The sequence below is a fragment of the Festucalex cinctus genome, chromosome 17, assembly GCF_051991245.1.
Source record: "Festucalex cinctus isolate MCC-2025b chromosome 17, RoL_Fcin_1.0, whole genome shotgun sequence".
In the NCBI taxonomy this organism is placed as follows: Eukaryota; Metazoa; Chordata; class Actinopteri; order Syngnathiformes; family Syngnathidae; genus Festucalex; species Festucalex cinctus.
The window spans coordinates 18337082-18363667 of NC_135427.1; the positions used below are offsets into that span (position 1 = coordinate 18337082).

The following is a 26586-nucleotide window of genomic DNA, read 5'->3' on the forward strand; positions in this document are numbered from 1 at the left end:
ATTCATTTCGTGCAGTAGGAGGGACTATTTTATTTAATTACAGTTAAAAATCCATTCAAATCCTGCCAATCGTCCATCCTTTAGCACCATTTTGCAACATTGACATCTGAAAGACGGGCTGACAGGTATAAGCCGATTTTGCAGCAGATTCATTGCAGACACAATGTATGGAAGCCCAAGTGTCAAAATTCATTAAATAAAAACACAATTTTGAAATAACTATCCTTTTGATAAATAACGGACAATTATATAGTATTGTAAATTGTAAAGTGAGGCGTTAGTATTATTATGAAAAGTGTTCATACTATTCTTTAATATGTAGCAACTATTTTATTTTGCTTAAATATTTAATATAAATATTTATTTTAACATCATACTTTTTAAAAAATAATGACATTTAATTTATTTTCCAAGGTTTTATTTGATAAGAAAACGTTTTTCTTATAGTCAGTTTTTATGTCATAATGTTCTTTTCCACAATAGTCTTCTTTTACATAATGGCGTTTCACAGCTGAATGACTTGGTCTGTCAATCAAAGTCAGTGGGTTGGACTTCCTGTTTGATCCTACGATTGATTAGTTTTCTTAGACACAGGTCATAGCCGTTGTTATAGTCGACAGGCGGCAGCAGAAGGAACGATGGACTTCACCGGTGTTTCTGCCCACTCTGCTGACTCTGGCTGATCAAATAGAGCAGAATAAATTAGCACGAGATGATATTTTGACTCATTTGAATACTATTTTTGAAATGCGGGCCAGATCAGGCCTGCAAAGGAGTTTAACCCGGCCCGCAAGATGATTTTGTAAAGTAAAAAAATGTCGGACCAATTAATCAGCTGACCACAATCAAAACATATAAATTTATAATCTCACAAGCATTCCTCAGATGAGCAATGCAACTTGTACGGGGAATCGTCCTGGATGGCATCATTTTACACACAACTCAAAGTTACGGTTTGTTTATTAATTAATTAATTATGTATTTTATTTTTTTAATCATAGACCGACATAAACATGTTAAATACGACAAATTAATTCCTGGTAACAACAGATATGAGAAGGATTAAAATCCTGATAACATTAACTAATTTGTTCCCCAAGAGAGCATACAGAAGGCTTTGATGCAGCCTCTGAACTTACGAGAACTGTTGAGGCAATGGTAGTGATTACAAAAACGGCCAGCAGGTGGCAGTGAGTATAAGAGTTCAACCAGGGCCCTGTTGCAACAAGCTGTTTCCCCCACAGTTTTAAACAGATGTGTGATTAATGATAAAACTTAACTATATTCTAATGCTAATTGCTGCAAAACGGAAATGGATAGAAATTGACTTTTTTTTTTTTTTTCCTGTTGAAGGTAGAGATGCTAATCTGTCTTTTGCTTGGTTCCATGGTTTTATAACAATAAAACACAATATTCGGTGGGCCTTGCAAAAATCAGTTAAAATCCAGGAAAACAGCCGGGAGCGAAGGGGGTTGCTTCAGTGAAAATGGCGGTTGAATGCGTTAACTGTGCCACGCAATGCATTCTGGGAACAATATATACAGCACGAGTCAAACTCGTCCATAACATCCAAACTCAGAAATGGTGAGAGAGAGAGAGGAGGAAAAAAAAAAAAAAACTCAACAGTGAACTCATCACATGCGCTTGAAATTCAATGGATCATCTGGCTGGGATGACACATTTTTCACCCATAAACTCTTATTTGGAGAAAAAAAAAAAAAAAAAAAAAAAGGAATATATATATTGTTTTTTTTTTTCAAATTTTATCCATCTGTTTTGAAGAATTCAGTTAAATAATTAAACCACAGCAGAGTGGTTGAGTGGTTAGCACGTCCACCTCCCAGTACTGAGGACGCAAGATCAAGTCCAGGTTTCGGCCTTCCTGGGTGGAGATTGCATGTTCTACCCGTGCCTGCGTGGGTCTTCTCCGGGTACTCCGGTCTCCTCCCTCATTCCAAAGACATGCATGGCAGGTTAATTGGGTGCTCCGAATTGTCCCTAGGGGTGCTTGTGAGTGTGGATGGTTGTTCGTCTGTGTGCCCTGCGATTGGCTGGCAACCGGTCCAGGGTGTCCCCCGCCTACTACCCAAAGCCAGCTGAGATAGGCTCCAGCACCTCCAATGACCTTTGTGAGGAATGAGCGGTCAAGAAAATGGATGGATGGACCTAATTAAAGCCCACCATCAAATTTCCTCAGACTTCCAATTCCGATTGAATTCCTCTAGTAAGAAAGAAAGAAAAAGAAAAAAAAAACTTCCTATAGTTTCTGCACACCCTGAACTGGTTGCCAGCCAATCAGGGCACACAGAGACAACCAACCAACGACACACAATCACACAAAAGGGACAATTCAGAGCTTGCAGTGAACCTGCCAGAGTACCTGGAAAAAACCCACGAATGCACGGGAGAACATGCAAACCTGACCCAGGAAGGCCGAAACCACTGTGCCGCCCTGTTGAAATAAAAGAAATAGTCAAGTATGTCAATAAAACGGAACATTTAACTGGATATGTTCATATTTAGTTTTATAAATAAACACTGACTCAATGCATAAATATTTAAATGCAATATACATATTGAAATAATTGAATCAATATTAAAATAATCATTGAAATATGCAAAACATTGAGACAATATTGAAATAGAAATAGTTTAATAATTATTGAAATAAGCAAACTGAAACAAATACGCCAATATTCAAACAAATGTATACTGAAATTATTGAATAAACAGTCAAACACTTTATGACACTCTTCATTTGGAAAATCACATGACATTTCACTCAGATTGAGTTCTATTTTTAGTTTACTAAACAGGTCAATCAATATAAAATATTCATTTGAGTGAAAAAAAAAAAAAAAAAAAAAAAAAAAAAAATCTCATACAAAATGACCGATTACAACTGTGAGAGCAAAACATCACGGACTTTGAGTTGTAACACGACATGCAAGTGGAATTATTTGCAGAGGAATTTTATCATCTGTGTAAAAGTAAGGAAACATTTTCATGTTGTCAGACAAATGTGGCCAATGGTAAGGATTCGTTTTGCACAATTCAGTGTTTGTACGAGATTCAGAGAATGAAATTGTTCTTTCATTCGTGTCCATGTGAACTCGAATCCTCTTCAGCTTCACTGGCGGTTTCCACATTCCAAATGGCTCACCAAACTTTTTGTATGTATCATTATGAAATACAATGCTCCATGTTTCCATGTCATTTGGCAAACAAGGGTCCCCCCACGCCACACCCATTGCCCAGTCATTGTTGTCTCCCACCTCAACATCCCATATGTTCGTTCCCGAGGCCAAAGCAGAACCAAGCACACGTTCCCACTTGAACCTCTCTGGATTGTTTGGACGCTGCTGTACTTCTTGACAACTCACACTGGTCAGATCTTCAGACAGACTGAGTTTTGGACCGGCCGTGTTTGGGTCCAGAATGATGGGACTGTAGGAGATCGTCTCCTTCATTCGTTCCCACACGCTGAACTTGAGGTTGCCAACGTGTTTGACTTCGTCCAGCAGAGCTCCTCTGAGCCGCTCTGGTTTGTCGGGCAGCTTCTGGATTCTGTTTATCGCATTTTTTATATTCTGCATGAAAGAAACGGGGTCAGAGGTCAGCTGCTGCTCTGTGCTTCTGATCACGTCTGACACAGCGGCCATGTCTCTACTGAGAGCCTCAATCTTCTCCTTCATCATCCAACTCTTCTCCTCCTCTTCCTCCCTCACAGCAGACAACCTGGCCTCCTCCTCAGCCAGCAGGAAGCGACGAAGCTCCTCGAAATCCTTCTTAATCTTGTTTTCCACCTGCTGCCTCTGGACCTTGATGTATGTCGCTTGCTTGTTGCAGATGTCTGTTGCCTCAATGTCATCTTTCAGTCTTTCCTTTGCTTTCTTCAAGCCATCCTGTAGTTTGTCTTTGGGAAACACTGAGGCTTGCGAAAAGGCCTCACACACGTTCCTCAGGGCTAGGTTTGATGGCGGATCCATCGATCGGCACCTTGTTCTACAGACTGGACACGTTCGATCTTCTTTCTCCTCCCACCACTGGTGCACACACGCGCGACAGAAGCTGTGACTACACGGCAGCACGACAGGATCTTTAAAGATCTCCAAACAGGTCGGACATTGGAGATGGTTCACAACTTGGCTGTCCATGGTTCTTGCGAAGAGAACGACTCAGTCGACAAGCTTCCAACTTTCACTCTCAGGTGAGCCGCAGTGCGTCTGTCAGTCACAAGTGAAGGAATATTTGAGCTTGAAAAAGTCCCCTAGTGCACTTCCTGATTCAGTTTAACTGGACTGCAACCGCGGCCGTTATCTGCGATCACACAAAAACATTTTACCACTTTCACATCAAAAAGAATATTGAAATCACACATCCGAATAAAACCAAGTGAAGAATAAAACAAAACAAAGCACATCAGCTTCATCTAAGGGATAGGCTCCCGCACCCTCCGCGACCCTTGTGAGGAGCACGCGATTAAGAAAATAGAAGAATGGATATTATGGGAACTTGCTTTCAAAAGGGATGATTCATTATTATGGATTAACGAGGTGAAGTCCGACAACAGTTTGACAGGGTTCTTGCAGGAATAAAGTTAAATTTTAGGCCTTTTTTTAAAGACCTTTTTAGACAATTATGACAAAAATTTTAGACCAACTTCGAGACAAAAAAATAAATAAATCTAACATTCAAACACACAGAACTTGAGTTTTATCGGTAATTTGATCGACTTTTTTATGCTTAAAACGACGTCAATGAAACAACATTGCAGTGCAGTAGTGTGCACATAATTTAATAAAAGTGTCAAAAAGAAGGTCGTCCACCCTCAGATGAGGCGGAGTGAAATCATGTGGATTCCTGGCATGAAACGGATCAGGGATGAAGGTGAGCATTTCATATTCATATTCAACCCTCGAAGGGTGCCTGGGGGAATGCTCCCTTGGAACATTTCACATTTTAACACTTTAATTTGCTATTTGAATGGTATAGGACTGCAAATAGAGAAAATCCATGGAAAAATTGAAATGCACAATTTTTATACTGTATATCAATTGGTTATGAAAAGGTACATTTGTTTGCTGAAATTCACAAGCGCCACAGCGCCGCTGGACGGTGACTCCCCCCACCCACACTCACACAAACACGCACAGAAACTTACAGCGGGTTAACGAACCGACGCCAACGGGCACCGAAGGCAAGAAACCTTTCCACTCCTCCACCCGGAGTCCGGACTGTGATTTCAGTTCGAAAATCCAAAACATCTGGTGACGCACCACGGGTGACGTCACACGGGAACTATCGATTGACTGAAACACGTGCGAACACACGCACACCTAACTTTGAAACAACACGATGATGGTGCCTGACGTCAAGCACAAAAAACACAAAAACACGTCTATGCCAGTGACAAAATTCACTGCAATGGGCGCACTTAAAGGTGACGTCCACTAGGCTTCAGGTGGAGGAGTGGAACCGTCACTTGCCTTCGGTGCCAGTTGGCGTGATGGCGCGTGGGTTCACATATCCGCCTGGGAGACCACGTGTGGCTTACATGATGTTAGCTTGAGTGAGTGACTGGTACATATGAAAAAAATAAAATAAAAATATATATATACATACACATATACATATACATATATACATAAACACACACATATATATATATATATATATATATACACACACATATGTAGCGAGCAGTGACGGGAGTCGGAGGTAGAGTATTGAAGTCCAGAGCCAAAGACTGGCGTTTTATTGACATCATCAACAACAACCCACTCTGCTCGAGGCTCACAGACCTACCAACATTTTGTTCTTTTATCCTTTCATCCTTTTATCCTTTCATCCCATCCAACTCCTCCTTCGTCCCAACGTTCCGTGGGTGAATTATGTTCTCATCACCACACAAGCCCCCCCAGAATTCACCCATAATCAAACTCCGGATGACGGGGCGGCAAAACTGCCCGACCCCTGCGGGTAATGTACCCAGGAAGCGCGGGCGGGAGGGGCACAGCAGGAACATCAGAACAGTCCCGCGCACCCACTGGCGGGGATGCAGGAACAACTGGAAGGGACCCCGCACGGTCTCCCAGGTGCAGCCTAGGGGGGCGGCCGCGGCGGGGGGCGCGGGGCAAGTCCAAGGGTCCGGCCAGGTCCACATGAGCCGGCTTAAGCCTGTCAACAGAAACAGTTTCGGAACAGCCCCCAACATCCACGACCATCAAGGGACCACAGTGTGCATCGTGTCGGATGAAAACAAACTCGGCCGACTGCAAGTTGGGGGGCACCCGGGCCACAGGGGTGCCATGCTGTGATGTGGGCACGGGCTGGAACGCACCAGCAGCATCCACCGGCGGCCCAGGCCTGGGTGCGGGCCAAGGTGTCGAGGCGTCCGGAATGAAGTCTCCTGGCACTCTTAGCACCTGTCCATAGACCAACTCGGCCGACGAACACTGCAGGTCCTCCTTAGGTGGAGTACGAAGGCCCAGCATGATCCAGGGTAGCTTGTCGACCCAATTACCGTCAGAAAGACCAGCGCGCAAAGCGGCTTTCATCAAACGATGGATCCGTTCGCACAGCCCATTAGCCTGAGGGTGATAAGCGGGGTGCGGTGTAGCTTGACCCCGAGGCCCTCAGCAACAGAGTTCCAAACCTCTGACGTGAACTGCGCACCCAGACGAGAGGTCCGCCGGCGGTCCAAACCGAGCGACCCAGGTCCCGATAAACGCCCGGGCCACGTCACTGGTCGATATGGAGGTGAGGGGAACGGCCTCTGGCCAGCGGGTCGCCCTGTCCACCATCGTCAGGAGGTAGGTGAAGCCCTGGGAAGGAGGAAGCGGACCTATGATGTAGACATTGACATGGTCAAACTTCCTCGCAGGGACAACAAAAGTCTCCAAAGGCGCCTTGGTGTGACGGTGGACCTTGGCTCGCTGACAAGCCACGCATGAATCGACCCAGGCCCGTACATCTTTCTTCAACCCAGACCAGACGAACTTCTGAGCCACCAACCTCGACGATGCCTTCCTACCGGGCTGTGAGAGACCATGCATCATGTCGAAGGCGGCCTTCTGCCAACCAGAGGGCACCAGCGGTCTAGGCCAGCCCAAGGAGACGTCACACCACAGCTCGACCCCGGAGTCATCGACCTCCACCCTTTCAACTTGCAACCCGGTGTCGGAGCTCCGAAGCAACTGGGTGCCACGATCGGAAGCCTGGTCGGCCGCCATCCGGGAAAAGTCGAGGCCCAGCTGTACCGTGTTGACGGCTGCCCTGAACAGACAATCCGCGACCACGTTGTCCTTGCCAGCGACATGTCGGATGTCCGTGGTGTATTCAGATATGAACTACAACTGCCGCTGTTGCCGCGCGGACCACGGCTCGGACAACTTCGACATGGAGAAGGTGAGCGGCTTGTGATTGACGAAGACCGTGAACTCACGGCCCTCCAGGATGAAGCGGAAGTGGCGGATCGCCAGCCCGACAGCAAGTAGCTCCCTGTCGAACGTGCTGTACTTGCGCTCCCGAGGGACCAACCGGCAGCTGAAAAAGGCGAGTGGCTGCCACGCACCTTCGACGCGCTGCTCCAAAACAGCCCCAACGGCAAAATCAGATGCGTCAGTAGTGAGGGCGATCGGGGCATCCGGGCGCGGATGGGCCAACAAGGCCGCTTGGGACAGCGCGGCTTTCGTCTCTTCAAAAGCCTTGACTCTCACATCGGTCCAGTCGACCGCACGGTTAGGAGCCACACCCTTAAGTGCGTCGTAAAGCGGGTGCATCACATGGGCAGCGTGGCGGATGAACCTGTGGTAAAAAGTCACCATCCCGAGGAACTCGCCGAGACCCTGGGCCGTCTGGGGTCGAGGAGAAGCGGCAACAGCTTCCACTTTTGCCGGGAGCGGGGTGGCGCCGTGCTCGTTGATGAGGTGGCCGAGGAATTGGATGGAGGGCACACCAAAGACACATTTAGCTCAGTTAATAATCAGTCCAGCCTGGCTGAGCTTGGAGAAAAGCTGCCGGAGGTGTAAAAGGTGTTCTCCGATGGAGGAGCTGGCCACCAGGACGTCATCCAAGTAGACGAAGAGGAACGGCATGTCCCGGAGAACAGAGTCCATGAGACGCTGAAAAGACTGGGCCGCGTTTTTAAGGCCGAATGGCATCCTGAGAAACTCAAACAGTCCGAAAGGTGTTATCACAGCAGTCTTAGGCACATCGGCGGGGTGTACCGGAACTTGGTGATAGCCCCGTACCAAGTCCACCTTGGAAAACACCTTCGCACCTGCCAGGCAGAGAAGTCCTGTATGTGCGGGACGGGATAGCGATCGTAGCATCATTGAGGCGGCGATAGTCTCCACACGGTCGCCAGCCGCCGTCCGACTTCGGAACCATGTGGAGAGGCGAGGCCCACGGGCTGTCCGAACAACGAATTATGCCAAGGCGTTCCATGTTGGCGAATTCGGACTTAGCTGTGGCCAATCTATCAGGGTTGAGGCGTCTGGCCTTAGCGTGAACCGGCGGGCCCACGGTCTCGATGTGGTGCTCGACCCCATGCTTGGTAGAAGTGGCTGCAAATGTAGGCGTGGTCAGGCTGGGGAATTCTCCAAGAAGCCGCGTGAACACGCCGTCATCTGAGAGCGGGCTGGCAAGGCCCTCAAACGTCTCCACATCACACCCACAAGCAACAGTAGAAAATGTCACAGCGTCCAACAGGCGGCCATTTTTAACATCCACCAGTAGACTGTGGGCACACAAAAAGTCCGCGCCAAGAAGGGGAAAAGAAATGTCCGCAGTGACAAAGTCCCAAGTGAACCGCCGCTCCCCAAAACATACATCCACTGTCTTAGTGCCGTAGGTCCGGATCGGTGTATCCTTGGCAGCTGACAGGTGCCGGCCGTGAGTGCCCCCGGCAGCATCTTCAGCCGAGGCAGGCAACACGCTTCTGCGGGCGCCGGAGTCACAAAGGAATTTGAGCCTGGAGAGGGTGTCCATGATAAACAGCAGCCGGCACTCTGCGCCCCCACTCACAGCTGCAACTGAGTGGAGGCGTCGCTGTTTCCCATCGCAACAAAGGAGCAAGGGGCGCGGCCTCTCTTCGCCTTGGTTCCAAAACGTGCGTGAAAATAGCATAAGCCAGGGGCTGATCGGCCATCCATGGCAGCGCGTACCTTATGAGGTGCCGTTGCGGCCGCCGGGACTGGGAAGGCGCGTGCAGAGGCCAAGACCTCGTGGTTGTGACGCTGGGTGGCCAGGAAAAAGCGGTCAGCTTCCTCCGCCAGAGCACGTGGCTCGGAGATGGTAGTGTTCGCTAGCGCCGTAGCTCTGGCCGCCGTGGAGCTCCCGAGCGCGGCCCCGACGTGGTAGTAGCGCGTGGAATCGTCCGTAATTCCCCGGATGGCAAACTGAGCTTCAGCTTGTACAAACCACGTCGCCGCGGCCGACTCCCAAAACTCCGGTAACTTGAGACCAGCGGAGTTCGCCATGTCGCTCAATTCGATCAAATTCTCAGCCTCGGAAACGTCAACGAGGCGGATGTCAGGGTTACCAATGTAGCGAGCAGTGACGGGAGTCGGAGGCAGAGTATTGACGCCTCATAAGAGTGGCGGGGAAATGTGCGGCAGTCTTCAGCCGAAGAAGACCCAAGTAAACAAAACGCTGGCTGCATACAAGTCAGATGTGGATAGGATACATTTTCAGATTTTATCAAATGGAATAGAGAAGAGACGGACTTGGGCAAAGTTAATCACGCACAGCATCTGTGTATATTTGCAATCGATTTCCACCCGTAAAGCGTAGTTGTGAATGATGGTTTTCGCTACGTGATTTCGTTAGGGGCACGAGGTAATGTCTTGCTCGGTGAGTTTAAGCGGGGGCAATACGACACGAAAAACAACGCTGTGATAGTTAAAAAATGAAATGGAGCTCAGCTAAAGCTCCCAAATGTCAGCCCACTCTCCCGAACTTCCAAACTACACTAGTGCAACAAGAAATGAGTAATGGCAAACTAACACGAGAGCGGAGGCTCGCTAACAAAACAAAGGGAGAAAGGAACACATACAAATAGCCAGACCACGACTGAAGACAACCAGGTAAAATAACCGGTCATTTCACTGAGAAAAAGAATTCCAACTTTGTAAGAGGAGATCAGGGCTAAACTAATGCACTTGAGTCGTCACGAGAAGGTCTTACCAGCGAGTCAACGGATGGACGTCTATCATTTTTTTTTTTTTTTAACCATTTCCACGCATTCCATCAGTGATTGGGACCTCAAATCATACATGCTGAAATCTCTTTTCTCTTTCTTTTTTTATTTTAAAGAAAAGCATGAGCTTACTTTTACTTGTGTAATACATTTATCTGTCCAGCGAGTGACCCAGTTTTGCATAGGTTTCTATGAAAAATGTGTATTATATAATCAATGTTAGTTTTAAAACATCTATACTTTTTGAAGCACACAATTTCTGATCAATGTTAATATTGATTTAATATCTAAAATTTCATTGAAATTTAATTCAAAATTTATAAAATGAAACAATTGACTATGTAACTGACTGGCATGTTGTATGACAGTAGTGTTTAAGACAAATTTGTTCACAAAAGTTCTCTGTTGAGAAGACATTTGTATTTGTTTAAAAAATGCACTAAATTACTCACTCTGAAGAGGACACCAGTTTTAATGTTTTTTCAGTGATGGCATGAAAATTAACTATTTTGTCATTGAAAAAAAAAACATCAGTTCAGGTCTTGAGTAGATTTATCGTGGACTTATTTCCTGACCAATATATAGATAATCGCAGTATCGTCATATCGCGGGATAATCGTCATCGTGAGCCTCGTATCGCGTATCGTATCGTGAGGTACCCAGAGATTCCCACCCCTAATCTGCAGTGGCTAGAGAAGCTGCACAAATGCTTCCAAAAATCCTGTCAACTATCCTGACCTACAAATGTGATTCAAAACAGCCACTTGTTCCGAATAACCAGAACGGGAGGCTTGTATAGAAAGTACAGTCTTTTATTACAAAAGAAAGTGCCAGCAAAGGCAAAGATATAAAACAATGTAGCCGTATCGATAAAACCACAAAAGGTAAAACTCACTGCAAACAATCACTATTTAAAAAGGTTTTCTGACACGACGTGAGGAGGTAGGACTCAGACGCAGATGTAAAGTTGGCCAACAAGGCTGCAGCTTTAATAACACGAAAACCAAAACGCCTCTTAAAGAGGGAAAAAAGGCTGAACAAAAAGAGCTCCACACGGGAGATACAAAAAAGGGCACTCAAAAACATGAACAAAAGGCGCTCCACAAGGGAGGAAAACCAGGGCAAACTAAAGGCGCAAGACAAGGCAAGGCTAGACATCAAACAAGGACTGTGGTACGAGGACTGAGAGGACGCTTCCATGCACTATGTGACACTTCGGCACAGAGGGGAGGAATCAGGTGGCTTTTATGTCCGGGTTGATTGGGAACAGGTGGTGCTGATCATGGGCGTGGACCGGTAATCATTGAGCTGCAGGAAGAGTAAGTGACCTGGGGTGAGAGTGGAGTCAGGACTATCAAAATAAAACAGGAACATGACTGTAAAAACAAAAGCATGAACCGCCACTCTGGTTGCGGCGTGACATTTTCAAAGCAACCACTTAACGTTGCGCTAGATACCAGCTACTATAATATTGCACTTTGCCCAATGAAACCGTCACTAAATTTAGATAAAAATATCATTGGCTAAAAAGAGAAAATAGATAAAAGGCCCATAAAATAAATGTAATCACGGAAAAAAAAAAAAAAAGACAACTCTTGTTTGTGTACTCCTACAAAGACATATTTGTCATATAGTGTAAATAAAAAACAATCTTATTAATCATTAAAAAGTCATACCTTTTGGTTGGACAATAGCCTACTCCCTCAAAGAATAGTACTTTGCTTCTTGATCATTACACACGTGTCTGTAGGCTTAAATAAAACCAAAATTATCAGTCCACAATATCACTTAAAATAATAAACTTCACAATAAATTAAAATATATTACCATCCTGCTGAATTATTTTGCTTCAGTTAGCCCACTCAAGTGTTCATTGCAGTCAAGATAGCACACAAAAGTCCTGAGCACTGTGCAAATTGTTTGGTGTCCTTTTCTTGTTGGTCAAATGCACACCTGTTGCAATCAATGTGGGATCTCACAAACACCACTTCCTCCTCACCTTTAATGCCCAGCCCCAGCTCCCGAAACCACTGAAATCTTCCCCCAGGTCCTAAAACCGATGGATCGATTAAAAAATTTAGTTACAGCAATAAAATGTATATTGAGCTTTTAACTGAATAGAATGAACCCTTTTAAAAAAAAAGAAAAAGAAAAATTATATTACCATTTTCAATTTCATCCATCTGTTTTGAAGAATTCAGTAAATAACTAAACCGCACCATCAGATTTCCTCAGAATTCTAATTCCTATTGAATTCCCATAGTAAAATAAAAAAAAAAGAAAAGAAAAAGAATTCCTATAGTTTCTGCAATAAAACGTTTAAATGAATATTGACACACTAAAACATTTACATTTAAATCAATATTAAAATAAACACTGAACATTGAAATGTTAAAGTATATAGAAATGATTAAACAAATAAAATATTTGAAAACGGAATTATAACTTGTAATAACTAAATATTGAAATAAACAGCTACTGAAAAAATGAAATTATTCATAAATCTTGAAATAATTGAATGAATATTAATGAATGAATGGGGAAATTATCACCAAAAATATAATTGATTAAATATGCAAATAAATCCATCCATCCATTTTCAAAACTGCTTACTCCTTACAAGCGTCACGGGGGTGCTGGAGCCTATCCCAACTGGCTTCAGGCAGTAGGCGGGGCACACCCTGAACTGGTTGCCAGCCAATCGCAGGGCACACAGAGATGGACAACCATCCACACACACAATCATAGAAAAGGGACAATTCAGAGTGTGCAATGAACCTGCCGGAGTACCCGGAAAAAACCCACGAATGCACGGGAGAACATGCAAACTCCACCCAGGAAGGGCGAAACAAGGACTTGATTTTACATCCTCAACACTGGGCGGCAAACGTGCTCACCACTCGACCACTGTGCCGCCCTGTTGAAATAAATGAAATTGTCAAATAAGTATGTCAATAAAATGGAACATTAACGGTATGTTCATATTTAATTATTTAAATAAACACTTGCATAACACAACACAACATAACACAATTGCATAAATATTTAAATGCAAAATACATATTGAAATAATTGAATTAATATGAAAATAAGCAGTGAAATATGCAAAACATTGAGACAATATTGTAATAGAAATCTTTTAATAAATATTGAAATAAGCAAACTGAAGCAAATACGCCAATATTAAAACAAATATATACTGAAATTATTGAATAAACAGTCAAACACTTCATGGCACTTTTCATTATTTATTACATTTTGGAAAATCACATGACATTTCTCTTACTAAACAGGTCAATCAATATAAAATATTAATTTGAGTGGGAAAAAACAAATCTCATACAAAATGACAGATTACAACTGTGGGAGCAAAACAACATCATCACAGACTTTGAGTCGTAACACGACATGCAAATGGATTGATTTGCAGAGGAATTTTATCATCTGTGTAAAAGTAAGGAAACATTTTCATGTTGTCAGACAAACGTGGCCAATCGGAAGGATTCGTTTTGCATAATTCAGTGTTTGCACGAGATTCAAAGAATGAAACGGATGTTTGTGATGTTTGTGTCGACGTGAATTCGGATCCTCTGCAGCTTCACTGGCTGATTCAGCTATCCAAGTGGCCCAGCAACCTTTTGGTATTTATCATTACAAAATTCAATGCTCCATGCTTTCATGTCATGTGGCAAACGAGGGTCCCCAAACCCTATATTCAGTTGAAAATAACATTTCCAAATTGTCTATGTGTAGGCCTATCTTTAGAAATTGGCAGGCAGATTTGAGATACTCATCCACTGCCAGCCATTGTAGAAAATGTCAATATTTTCAATACCCACGCGATATTACGTTCAACTAGATTAAGCAATTTCTGGAGAAATTGCGTGGGAATGCTGAAAGCTGAATGCTAATAGCTGAATGCTAAGCTGAATGCTAATAGCTGAATGCAAATGAAGGAAATAGAAAAATAAATTATGTGGTAATTACATAGTAATTAACTATTAATTACTAGTAATAGTAGTAGTAGTAGTAATAGTAGTAGAAACAGTAGTAGTATTACTAGTAATTATTAAGTAGTACTTGAATGACAAACACAAACCCATCCACCCATTCTCAGTTGGTAGTCAGCACTAGACACCTACCATAAAAAATTACTAGGAAAGTAAAGTTTTTTCATTCATTTATTTATAAGCAATGCCTCTTTCACATCTTTGGGTGCTGGTACTGAAAAAAAAAAAAGGATTATCAGCAAACATCAGCTAATATAGAAATAAGTTATATGTCAAATAACATTTAATCTAATGGATGTAAAATAACTTGAACAATCACGATTTCAGAAATTTTAGTAGCGAAAAAAAAAATTCCTAGGGGAAGTCAAACCAGTGACCCCATTAGCTCAAAAAGCCAATGTTTAACCTCTCGACCGCACAGACAGGTTCTGTTCTGTGTGCAAAACTGGTAACTTGTAAGAGGTCACATTGTGAACTCGCCGATTAATATAGAAATAAGTTAAATGTCAAATTACATTTAATCGAATGGATGTAAAATAATCGAACAATCACGATTTCAAAAATTTTAGTAGGGGAAAAAAATGTCCATTGCTTTAACCACTCAACTATCGTGGACATGGATGTGGCTGTGACAATGTGTGGTATTGTATTTAGTAATTAAGTGTACAAGTGAAAGATGAAAATATGGATTAATTTTGAAGAAATGGTTTGTCAAATGACATTTAACGAAATAGATGTTAACTTGTTGTATTATGACTATACTGAAAAGGGAAAAAAAAAAAAAAAGTTGCTCAAGTCGGGGTTTGAACTGGCGCACCATTCGTATGGCTGTCTTTTGCAATGCACCTGGATCAAGCATTTATCCACATGAGCTCACCTGAATGAGTGAGCATCAGAGTAAATTGGCGTATTTGTAATTTAAAGTGTCATCTGATGCTGAAAGCCATCAGCGCTGATTTGGGACACGTGTTTAATCATGTCAGTATAACGCATTTCCTGGTATGATAGTCAATCATGGACAAACTCCACACCAGAAATGAAAACAAGCCCTGATATGTAAATTGAGAAGTAGTTTGATTGTTTAAATCCTGTATTTAAAAAGTGCCTTTTCCAGAGTGAAACTGGCAGACAGTACCTTTAAATTTATATCAATATTAAAAAAAAAAGCAGTGAACTATTTAAAACATTAAGACCGTATTGAAATAGAAATATTTTCTTATTTTAATAAGAAAATATTTCTATTTCAATACGGTAACATAATTCCCAGAAAGATCACAGTCCCATGAAATACCGAGTGAGCTTTTATTAGCTGCAGCAATACATAATTGGGAAATACATTGTCCCATAAATTCAACAAAAAGTTTCTCTGTCCTCTGACACTCAATCCTTCATTGACCAGATCACAAGTCTCAAGAGATCATGTTAGCTGCTGCTTGCAGGGGACCAGAGTGCCTACTGGAGCTCATGAACCTGATAAGGTTCAAACTAAGTACACAGACATCAAGAGGATCTCAAACACATCTGAAGATCTGCATACAACAGGTGTTAGTCACGGAGAATTTTAATACCTACCAGTACTTGTAGGTTCATACAGAGTAATACTTGTGTCCAACAGCATACTTGTATTTTGTAACCCTGTAACAGTACCACTACCACAAAAGGTCCTTCTGTCTGTCTTACATAAGTAAGGTAAGTTGGAAAAGATTTTGCCTGAAGTACAAATTCAGTGGAACTCCCCTTTCTCACCTCTTAAGATCACAACGTGGTCCATTGTGACCTTATTTCATTATGAGTTGGGTGAGCTCTTGATCAGAATGCATAGCCAACAAAATGAACATCACAATTGTGAAATAATACTGACAGTGATGGAGCAAACATAAGTTTAGTGTCATTCTATTGTATGTGATTATCCTCATTCTAATAAAGTGTTAGATAAAAAACAAACAAAGATTTAAAATAACTTATTTAACTTCCAATGTAGAAAATCCTTAAAAAGCAATAACTTTTACCCAGTTGAGTAAGACAGCAGCTTCATCAAGTTTGGGGGGGGGGGGGTGGGGGGGGGTGGGGTGGGGTGGTGGGGTAGTCAAATTCTTTTGATTCAATGTTTTTAAAACATTAAATAAGGAAAATGTTAAAGTATCTAATATAGCAAAATGGCACACAATGTAAACATGTTGTTCAAAAGTAGGGATATTCCCTAAATTCAACAAAGCTAAGCATCGATATGCTAACAAAGCTATTATATGGGTGGCGAATGTTGCGGAACACGCGTGTTGTTGAACGTATGTTTTAACCCTCCCTTGCGGTGACTCTTGGCTCAGCCAGCGAGCTGTGAATGATGCTGCTGATGGAGTCCACTCCCTCTCCTTCCAAAAGCGTGTGGTGGTCGCCCTCAATGACGTGGACTGACACTTTGCCGTCACATACCTGGAAGAAAGAAACACAGTATGATGTGTAAGATGTAAATAGACGTCAGCATAGTGATGCTTGTTACCTCGCCCAGCTTGTAGTCGGCTCCCAGGCTTTGTCCGTATTCGCTGCTGGTTTTGGCACGCAGTAGCAACACGTTTCCGTTGTATTTGGTAGCGGGGACGTAACTGTCGGCCGCCTTCAACTTGCAGTAAAATGTGGAAGCCGCAAAGTTCAGCAAGTCCCGGCTCAAGTTCTTGTGCGTGGATGTGATGAGGTCCACGGCCACGTTGACACGAGCTTCCAAGTCCGGCAGCGGCAGAAGCGTGTCCAGAAGCTGGTGAGAAAGTGAGAGAGACCAAAAACCGTTGTGATAAAGGGCTGGTCAAGAAAAATGTGAAATGTGTTCGTTTACCTTGCTGTACTCTGCGTCCGTAAACTGCTGGATGAAGGCGCACAAGGCTTCGGTTTCAGCCTCGGATTCCTTGTCTGGGGTCAGCTTGGCCCTGTAGCTCTGAAAAAATACATACAAATAAAATACTTTCTTAAATGTCATTTCCCTCACAAGATAGAGGATATAAAAAGTCTACACACACTTATTGAGGTTTTCTGCAGGTGTCAGCAAACCTAATTTAATGATATGATTACATATGTGACCAGCTCTGGCAACATGTGCCAAAAAATCAAAATTGAGATATTGACATATTGAAATTCTGCACTTAATTCCCTTTAAAATGATATATCATACATGGATGTAGCTCAAAATTAGACAAAGTTCCAGCAGTTTTAACTTAGAAGGTTGAAATCGCTAGTTTTGAGAAAAAGGGCTTTAAAGTTTTGGTACTTGCATCTTTCAAATGTCCATAGCAACCAAGTACCTTGGGAAAAAGATATCAACCTGAAATTTTCAGGAACTGTTGAAATATCAGTTCCAATAGCAGGCAAGGCCATCGTCTGAGATTTGAACCCTTTGAATGTTTTGGAAGTTTGACCTCTCAAGAGATCAGCCTCAACTTTGAAGATCACATTCAGCTTACAATTCATCTTCTGAGGCATTAGCCAAAATTAGCTTATTTTATTGTTGCTCCTTGTGGTATTTTCTTGCTTGAATGGGGTCATATTACCACAGTGGGAAATTTGATTACATAATTTTGTGTCAATTAAAAGATTATTTGCCATTTGATGGGGCCTATGATAAGTGCTTTATTGATAACTTGTCATGGATGTGATATCTCAAATGCTTTTGGTCACATGAAGAAAATTATTATGTGATGGTTTAACATGTTTTTGTTGGTTTTGTCCCACCACCCCACCCCAAGTATAACACGAGGGACACTACATTATTGTACTTACAAGTCAATATAGCCTGTGTGCATTTTGGGGTGGTGTGTCATTGACTCTTTGGAGAGGACCAATGCAATCATTTTTCATCTTCAAGTTTCATATTTCATAGCTGATTTTTATATTCAAGTCATCCCACGTAAAAGAGCATAAATGTGTAGTGATATTTACGGACCAAGCAGACTTAATTTGTGACGCGTCGCTGAAGCGCCGTCATATGAAATTAACAAGTGATCAAAACATTACATTAGTATTTACAAGACATTACATTAGTCTAAATTACATACAAGGCACTGGCGCATGTCATAACTTTTTTTTCCTGACTTCCTCATCCAAGTCCATCCCTCAATGGACATGCCTTAGTGTGTATACCTGGTCATTTGAATTAAAAGTAGAAATTGATTCATTAAGAAAGAAATCCCGAAATTGAAGGTTATGTCTGTTTGGAGATTACAATTCGCTGGTATCCGGACCAACGATAGGTAGGATGACTGTTCTGTTCACTTTCGTGCTGAATGGTGTAGTTTACCCTCTCGTTACGAGGCATACTGTCTAATAATTGCTTATTTTCATACACTTCTATGACAATTTTGACTTTTGTGCTGCTTGGAAATCAAACTAGAGACCTCAAGGAAGCTATTTGTGGACAAATCTCAAAATGGACAAAAAATGTCTAATATCGTCCATATGTCTAGATTGGACCCTTTTGCCGGAGCGGGTCACACATATACATGCAATTACATAAGGACTTTTAATCACAATTAATCAAGATTTCGAGAGTTGACTAGCGATTAATCTCACATGTCTGTTCTAAAATGTACAATCAAATATTTTTTTAACATTTATCACTTGTTAATTAGGAAACGTGGACAAATATGTTAACCTCATACAAATTTTGTAACTTAGCTCAATGATAGTGATTTTATAGTCATTCAAGATACACTATAGAGTTGAAAGGACGTGTGAAACATTGAGTCATACGTTTGTGATGAGGTAATTTTTCTGCCAAATTGAGAGCAAATTAATTGGAGCATGAAGCAACTGGACATAATGTCCGTTGCAAATTACAATCATTTTTAGGCTTATTGTTAAATTGTGTCAGAGTGACTCATTTGCACTACGATGTATACATTAATTTTGATAATTTTTTACATAGATGCACACTGCCAATAGTGAAGCAGTTTTAATGGCAGACGAGCCAGAAATAAAAAAAATGTTAAGCGAGCCATCTTCTGGAGTTGCTGAATAATATACGCCAAACGTCTAAAGAGCAAGTGACTAGGAGTCAACCCAAGTAACAAGACGGGCATTCATAAGGAGTCTGGGATTGCCCATGTACTGTACATCCATCCCTTTGAGATCTGTAGCAACCATGCTTTGGGATTTCACCGCAATGACGGCCCTTTTGGCAAGATTGAGGAAACTTTTCAAAACATGGTTAAAGCCCATCAACTTCAATTAGCCACTTGGGCTGAAATTTCCATTTCTTCATTTTCCCGACACAAAGACGTAAAATACCAAACATCTGGGGCCTCATTTATAAAGCTTGCGTACGATCAAAATGAGGCCAAAACTCTACGTACGAACGTCTCTGTGCCAAAGGTGGTATTCATAGAAAACAAACTGAACGCGAAACTTTACGCACCGCCACGTCAAGTCTGGACCGACCGTACGCAATGCGCAAATTCTGGAGACATGGGAAAACAGCGACACAATCAGCTTTGTGGTGCATTTCTATTCCTCAAACACCATGTTGGATGGTGGCTCACATTATAATGTTTTGCAGACTTGCTCCAACGTCACAAGCACGCAGCGAATAAACATTTCAAAACGCCCGTTTTCTCTCATGGATCACCTATCTAGAAAAAGCCTCATGCAACAAATCACATTAATGACAAGTAATGTGGACACATACATCATCGGACCGCGCAACAATATGTGTCTAACGTAACTTCACCCGCCGGCCGCTCAATTGCCATTAAGGGAAGAATGTTGATTTGTTGTGATTGTATTGAATTGGTGTTAATGTTTTATATGTTATGTTTTTTTTTTTTTGTCTTTCTGTAAAGCGCTTTGTGACAGTTCAGGCTGTTTGAAAGCGCTATATAAATAAACTTGAGTTGAGTTGAGATTGTATTGAATGCTTTTTAGTACCAATTACGTTTTTATTTTCACAAAATCCATCTAATGACTTTTATTGCTTTTTAATGACCTGAGAAAACCATGCTAATGCTGAGCACTGCTTTCTCAGAGATCTTAAAGAAACCTAATCCTAAATTTTGTCCAGAACGATATATTGCGTGAGTGTATTTCCACCTCGCACCTGTGTATAGGCTGCTACATAGGAGTGTGAGCCGTCAAACAGGAAGAGATTCTCCACGGGCCGTTTCTGCTTCTGCAGCTGAGTGCACATTTCAAACGCCACGCAGGCGCCAAACGAGTAACCGGCGATTCGGTAAAGCCCGTCTGGCTGAACACGTCTGATGCAATCCACGTAGTACGCCGCCAGAGACTGGATGCTGTCCAGCGGAGCAGCTGGGGAGGCAAGTGATGAACTTGATGAATACATTTTTCATGTCAGTCTCATCATACAAAAATCGTGGTAATATGTCTGAGAAGAGATGGTGAAAGGGCTCCGCATGCATCACTGCCAGTACCTTTGGTGCACTGCAAGCCATAGCAAGGCACGCTAAGCTTGGAGGCAAGTGTCTTGAAGGCGGCAATGGAGCCCTCTATTGGGTGGACAAGGAACAGCGGCCTCTCCTGGCTCTGCACATCATTGAGGGACGTCACCGTGGGACCGTCTGGGTTGACTAGCAGCTCTGTCAGATTAGACTCCGACAAGGTTCGAATGACGTCCTTTTTCGCTGGAACATGGAAAATTTGACAGTGAATAATAAAAAAAAAAAAAATAGGCATGTCAAAATTAACAGGTTAACTCTTTGACTGCCAAAGACGTTTCATGATGACTAGTAAAATTCCAATGAATGGAATGCAAACTTTCATTGAGTAGCCACATTGTATATGTAGTAAAGGCAAACAATATTCTTTTTGCCTTGAAAGATGAGTTAAAATGCTCAAAAGCGGCTGGCACTGTGGATTTTTTTGTTTTGTTTTTATAACGCCTGGCAGTCAAAGAGTTTAATTTAAAGTTCCTTTAACAACCACTATTTGTTTTTAATGTGCCATTAATGACCACCCCTTACTTGGAAAGCCTGAACTGGGGGAATTCCAGTCGCAACACAGCAGACATGTCCACATCAAAATTTAGCAGCAATTAAATTACATGAAATAATAACGCATATAGGGCGGCACGGTAGTCGAGTGGTTAGCACGTCCGCTTCCCAGTTCTGAGGTCTCCGGTTCGAGTCCAGGCTCGGACCTTCCTGGGTGGAGTTTGCATGTTCTCCCCGTGCCCGCGTGGGTCTTCTCCGGGTACTCCGGTCTCCTCCCACATTCCAAAGACATGCATGGCAGGTTAATTGGGCGCTCCGAATTGTCCCTAGGTGTGCGTGTGAGTGTGGATGGTTGTTCGTCTCTGTGTGCCCTGCGATTGGTTGGCAACCAGTCCAGGGTGTCCCCCGCCTACTGCCCAGAGCCAGCTGAGATAGGCGCCAGCAGCCCCCGCGACCCTTGTGAGGAATAAGCGGTCAAGAAAATGGATGGATGGATGAATAACGCATATATTTCTGGAGACTGGGGTCATGTCGTATTTGACAATTTTTAAATGTGCAGAATTACACAAGTTACTTTATGAAAAATGCACTGAGCTGTCACCAACATCTTACAAATGCAATTATGCCATCTAGTGGCACATACTGGCCTCACCACAAATCACATTTGTTTGTTTTTTTACAGTTGAGTACGTTTAATTTTAACTAAATGTGATGAATTATGAAATTACTATATCAATGGCAAAACAATGCAGCCATAATTCTATTAGTTTAACATTTTTTGCCACTTTTATTTTAACGAGTATGAAAACTTAGAAAAAAAATATTTTATTGTACATTTGGAACAGATATAAAATTGTGATTTAACGACTAAGTCATGCGATTAATAATTATTAAAAAAAGTAAAAAAATCGCCTGCCACCCCTAAAATAAAAAAACAAAACAAAAAAACAAACAAACTTTTGAACTTGCAAGGAACAGTATGATGTCAATTCAGATATGTAATGTTACCGTTTGAACTTTCTGGCTTCTTATTGGACAGTTCACGGAGCTTGCTGATGGTAAGCTGCCGGATCTCCCTCATGGCCATAACGATGTCATAGTCACGCTCAAGCGTCTGGCGAACTTCCACGCCCATCAACGAGTCCAGGCCCAAGTCAGCCAATGAAGCATCGGCGTTCAGGCTACTCACATCCCGCACGCCTAAGGAGGAGGTGCATTAGATATGATCTATTTCCGTTCCATAAATGAAATCTCCAAAATCAAATTGTGTCTCAGAACATTACCCAGAATGTGAGCTACAGCGTCCACCAAGTCCTTCTGGCTTCCCGCCTCGTTCTTGGCAACGGCCCGCTCCGCCAGCACAAAGCTTGACATCACAGGGCTGCGCTGGCACAGGAAGTGGTCGAGCACATCCAAGCAGGAGGCGATCCTCTGCGGCAGGGTGCCACCGATCACGACGTCATTGCCGCCCATCGTCTCCTGCACCACACCCACATCGCCAATGGCCCCCCATTGGACTGCCAGTCCAGGAAGGCCATCGTGACGCCGCTTCTCACACACGCGCTCCATGGCTGAGTTGGCGTAACCGTAATTACTTTGGCCGGCATTGCCCCGGCCGCAGCTGACCGATGAGAATGCGACAAAGTAAGCCAGTTCTGGACAGGATTTTCTTGTGATTCTGGAGAGGGAGTGAGTAACATTCCTTTGAATCGACTCGTTTCATTTTCTCGACTGCTCAAGAAGAAGAAGGGACGGCTTACTTGTCAAGGTTCAAGGTGCCATCATATTTAGGTTTGTTTACGTCAAGGAACTGCTGAGGAGTCAGATTCTCCAACATGCCATCCTTCAAAACCTGCAGACATGAGAAACTCAGTAAGGACTATAAAAATACTACATATGTTCAATACCACTGTTTTTTTTTTCCAGACCAAGACAAGTATGAGTGCTCAACTCGAGTAGTCTAGTGCTCTGTTATTTTTTGAAAGAAAAATTTTATGTACCAAAAGTCCTAGTGGTACTTGTTACTGGTATCACTGAATAATAATAATAATAATAATAATAATAATAATAATAATAATAATAATAATAATAATAATAAATACAAAAAATCATACTAGGGCTGGGCAGTATGGCCAAAAAAAAAATCATTTTTTAAAAATTAATTTTAATTTCATTCTGGAAAGTTTGATTATAACTAAAGAAATAAACCCAACAAAGGTTTTATTTATTAAAAAAAATAAATCCTGAGCAAAATGTTCAGACAATATAGCTTGTGCAAAAAAACATTTTTTTCTGAATTTCATGATTAGCTCATTTGCAACAATTCAATTTTTAAAATGCTGATTAATTGAATTAATTCAATTCTTGCCTAGTCCTAATCAGTACTATTTACCATCAGGACTAAAGAGTATGTTACCATGGCAAGGTGGAAGACCCCACCAACTGGACCCAGCCTGCAGGCCTCAGCAACGAGTTTTTCCACTCCCTCAAGCGTGCTCACGTCACTTGTTGACACCAACACCTCCACATTCTGACTTTTCCATTCACTCACACGCTTTGCCTGGTAACCTAAAAATGGCAAAAAAAGAACAACCTTACACAGGTTGTTCCTCAGATTTTAAATTGCTCACTATAGTCTGTTCTCAGTATGTCTTACCGTTCCTGATCCCAGATCTGGAAGTTAGCACCAGTTTGAGAGCTCCTTTTTCAGTCAGCCACTGTGCGAGCTCGAGGCCGAAACCCCCAAGCCCACCCGTGATAATGTAAGTGTGGGAGGCCAGGCAGTAGGTGCGACGGAGGGCTGGGATGGTTAAAGGGGAAGCAGTATGGGCTGATGTCTCCTCGTGACACACCTGTGTGGACAAAACCGTCACTATGCTTTTTCAATGCATCATGATGGTTTAATATTTGCAGGTGTATTCTAAAACCTATTTGAATTGTTGTTGGTGAACTGTAAAACATTGTCAAAACTTCATTTGATGATCAAAAGTGTGACTGACCTTCAGAAGGACCTTGCCAATGTGTTTTCCCTGGGCCATGTATCTAAATGCCTCCTCTACTTGGTCCCTCTCGAACACGGTGGTCTTGAGAGGCTTGACTACACCTACTGCGATGCCCTCCTGAAGCAGCTGCGACACCTCCTCCCACTCACGATTGCCCTCTTCAAAGAGAGCATCCAGCAAGATGCCGTGGAATGCCACGTTCTTCAAGAACAGGGCCATGCCTGGAGAGATCAACATTTGACTCCGTTCATGAACCAAAACCAGACATCATGTGGGTTTGTTGAAGTTAAGTACGCCCTAATCTGGCTTCTTACTGACCAAGTGGAGAGTTGTTGGACAGGTCATATTTGCCAATCTCCAGGAATCGTCCGTGTCGCGCAAGACAGCGAATACTAGCTTGTAGCTTCTCCTCTGCCAAAGAGTTCAGGACCACATTCACACCTGAAACACATTACATGCATTACACATTATTATAAGTTGATCGCATACATTAGATGGTAAATATTTGAACACAAAGAAAAAACACAGTTGCTTTCCTCATTGCAGTTTAAGATGCTTCACTAACCCAGACTTTATTATCAAAGATGGATTACACAAACCTTTTCCCTGAGTGTGGAGGAGGACGTGCTGTTCAAAAGACGCGTCTCTGGAATTAGCAAAAGAGTCTACCGAGAGCTGGGGGAACCTCTGCTGCAGGTAAGCGCGCTTCTCCGCTGAACCTACAAACATGAAAACAAAGAAAGGTCTTTGTTTGGTGTGTATCGACATAAATGAGAACATTCATTGCACCTTTAAAAAGTATCATTTTAAATAATCTGAATTCCAGAATTTTTTTTTTGTCATTATTTGACTAGGGAATTTAACATCCACAATAAAATACTGACATCTATTTTAAAATCAATTTGAAATATAATAAAACACCATCATCACATTCACCAATAACCAACTTACCAACTGTTGTGAAGATTTTGCAATTCTTGCTGAGTGCAATGGCAATGGCGGCCTGCCCAACACCACCTGATCCTGAGTGGATGAGAACACTCTCTCCATGGCGCAGCCTGCCGCGAACCACTAGAGAGTAATAGGCTGTGGCATAGACCACTGGCACTGAGGCAGCCTGCTCCAGAGTCCTGCATGTCAAGAGACATTCAATTGTAGCAGAACTTCACTCTATAAAACTTAAAACTCACTCCACTTCAGCAGTACTTTGATTGATTTACAGATACTTTGATTGTGTAAGTATTTATTCGTGACGTGACATGCAGGACACGCCAAGCATATTTCAATTCATATTGTCATTTGCATTGTGTATTATCAGTATTTTATCATTGTATAATATGGTAGGTAATCATGAAGATCCTGGTTACAAAAGAACAGTAATAAATGGTCGTGGGGGTGCTGGAGCCTAACCCAGTCGGCTTCGGGCAGTAGGCAGGGCACACCCTGAATGGGTTGCCAGCCAATTGCAGTAAATGAACAATAAGGTATACAATATATTTTTTTCTAAGTTTCCCAATCTTGTTAACATAAGTGGAAAAAATGTTAAACTAATACAAATAAGGCTGCATTTTAGTTATTGATAGTCATTTCATAATAATTCATAATACTGAGTTAAAATTAAAAAGATGTACTGTACGATGTTGACTTGTGTTGGTTATTTTTCTGCCTCGAGATGGCATAACTGCACTTTTAAGACGGTGACAACTCAGTGCATTTTTCTTTTCAAATTAAGAGCTATCCAATCTTTAACATGAAGTAACTGAAATTCCGCACATTTTTTAAAACCGTAAAATACAACCAGACCCCAATCTCCACAAATACAGTATATGCATTATTATTAAATTTATTACTGCTAAATTTTGACGTGGACGTGCCTGCTGCGTTGGGACTGAAATTCTCTCAGTATAGGCTTTTCAAGTAAGGAGCGGTCATTCATTGCACATTTAAAAAAAGAAAAAAAATATATACACACACACACACATATACATATATATATATATATATATATATATATATATATATATATATATATATATATATATATATATATAGTGGTGTTAAAGGAAGTCTAAATTAACTCAAAATTACCACACTAATATTGACAAACCTTAAAATAAAAAAAAATAAAAAAACAAAAACAAAAAAACCTTCACTTCACGTGTCTTTTTTTTCAAATTTCACATATGATACTAACCAGCTCGACGGGACACTCCAGAGGAATCTTTCATCAGCATCCACAGTTGTCGCCAAGCCTTTAGCAGGCAGAAGTCCCATCACACGTCGACCATCGGCATCATAACCGGAAAACTCCATACCCAGCATGCACTGCTGCAGTGCCAAGTCCCCTGCACAGTGCAAAGAGTATAACGCTTTGGTCAATAGGAATAACGCCGCTTCGATAGTACCGTTATTCGAAACAAAGAAGATTCTTAATTGAGTTT

The 26586-nt window shown here is 42.2% G+C and overlaps 2 protein-coding genes across 6 annotated transcripts in view; both read right to left on the reverse strand.

Annotated features, from left to right (window-relative positions):
- Positions 1–2636: 2636 nt before the first annotated feature.
- Positions 2637–12171, reverse strand: LOC144004979 (E3 ubiquitin-protein ligase TRIM35-like). Of its 4 annotated transcripts, XM_077502744.1 has the most exons (3): positions 12032–12171; positions 11881–11955; positions 2637–4320 (listed from the first exon to the last, which is right to left on the reverse strand). In XM_077502744.1, exon 3 carries the CDS (start codon positions 4155–4157, stop codon positions 2919–2921), a length of 1239 nt encoding a protein of 412 aa, XP_077358870.1. In that variant the 5' UTR covers positions 4158–4320; positions 11881–11955; positions 12032–12171; the 3' UTR covers positions 2637–2918. The 4 variants fall into 4 exon arrangements, with proteins under 4 accessions (XP_077358870.1, XP_077358871.1, XP_077358872.1 ...); XM_077502745.1 differs by lacking the exon at positions 11881–11955 and having other exon boundaries at positions 12032–12161; XM_077502746.1 differs by lacking the exons at positions 11881–11955; positions 12032–12171 and adding an exon at positions 5165–5331 and having other exon boundaries at positions 2637–4226.
- A 3331-nt stretch (positions 12172–15502) lies between these two features.
- fasn (fatty acid synthase) overlaps positions 15503–26586 on the reverse strand; it is a 31142-nt gene continuing 20058 nt past the window's right edge. For both annotated transcript variants that reach the window (XM_077502083.1, XM_077502084.1), the window contains exons 28-42: positions 26340–26490; positions 25097–25275; positions 24745–24864; positions 24464–24586; positions 24143–24366; positions 23800–23995; positions 23560–23711; positions 22904–22995; positions 22427–22821; positions 22152–22343; positions 20625–20834; positions 20291–20502; positions 17042–17140; positions 16712–16963; positions 15503–16644 (exon numbers count right to left, since the gene is read on the reverse strand). In XM_077502083.1, coding sequence (XP_077358209.1) covers positions 16507–16644; positions 16712–16963; positions 17042–17140; positions 20291–20502; positions 20625–20834; positions 22152–22343; positions 22427–22821; positions 22904–22995; positions 23560–23711; positions 23800–23995; positions 24143–24366; positions 24464–24586; positions 24745–24864; positions 25097–25275; positions 26340–26490 — 2735 coding nt within the window. In that variant the 3' untranslated portion in view covers positions 15503–16506. The remainder of the gene's footprint in view (positions 16645–16711; positions 16964–17041; positions 17141–20290; positions 20503–20624; positions 20835–22151; positions 22344–22426; positions 22822–22903; positions 22996–23559; positions 23712–23799; positions 23996–24142; positions 24367–24463; positions 24587–24744; positions 24865–25096; positions 25276–26339; positions 26491–26586) is intronic.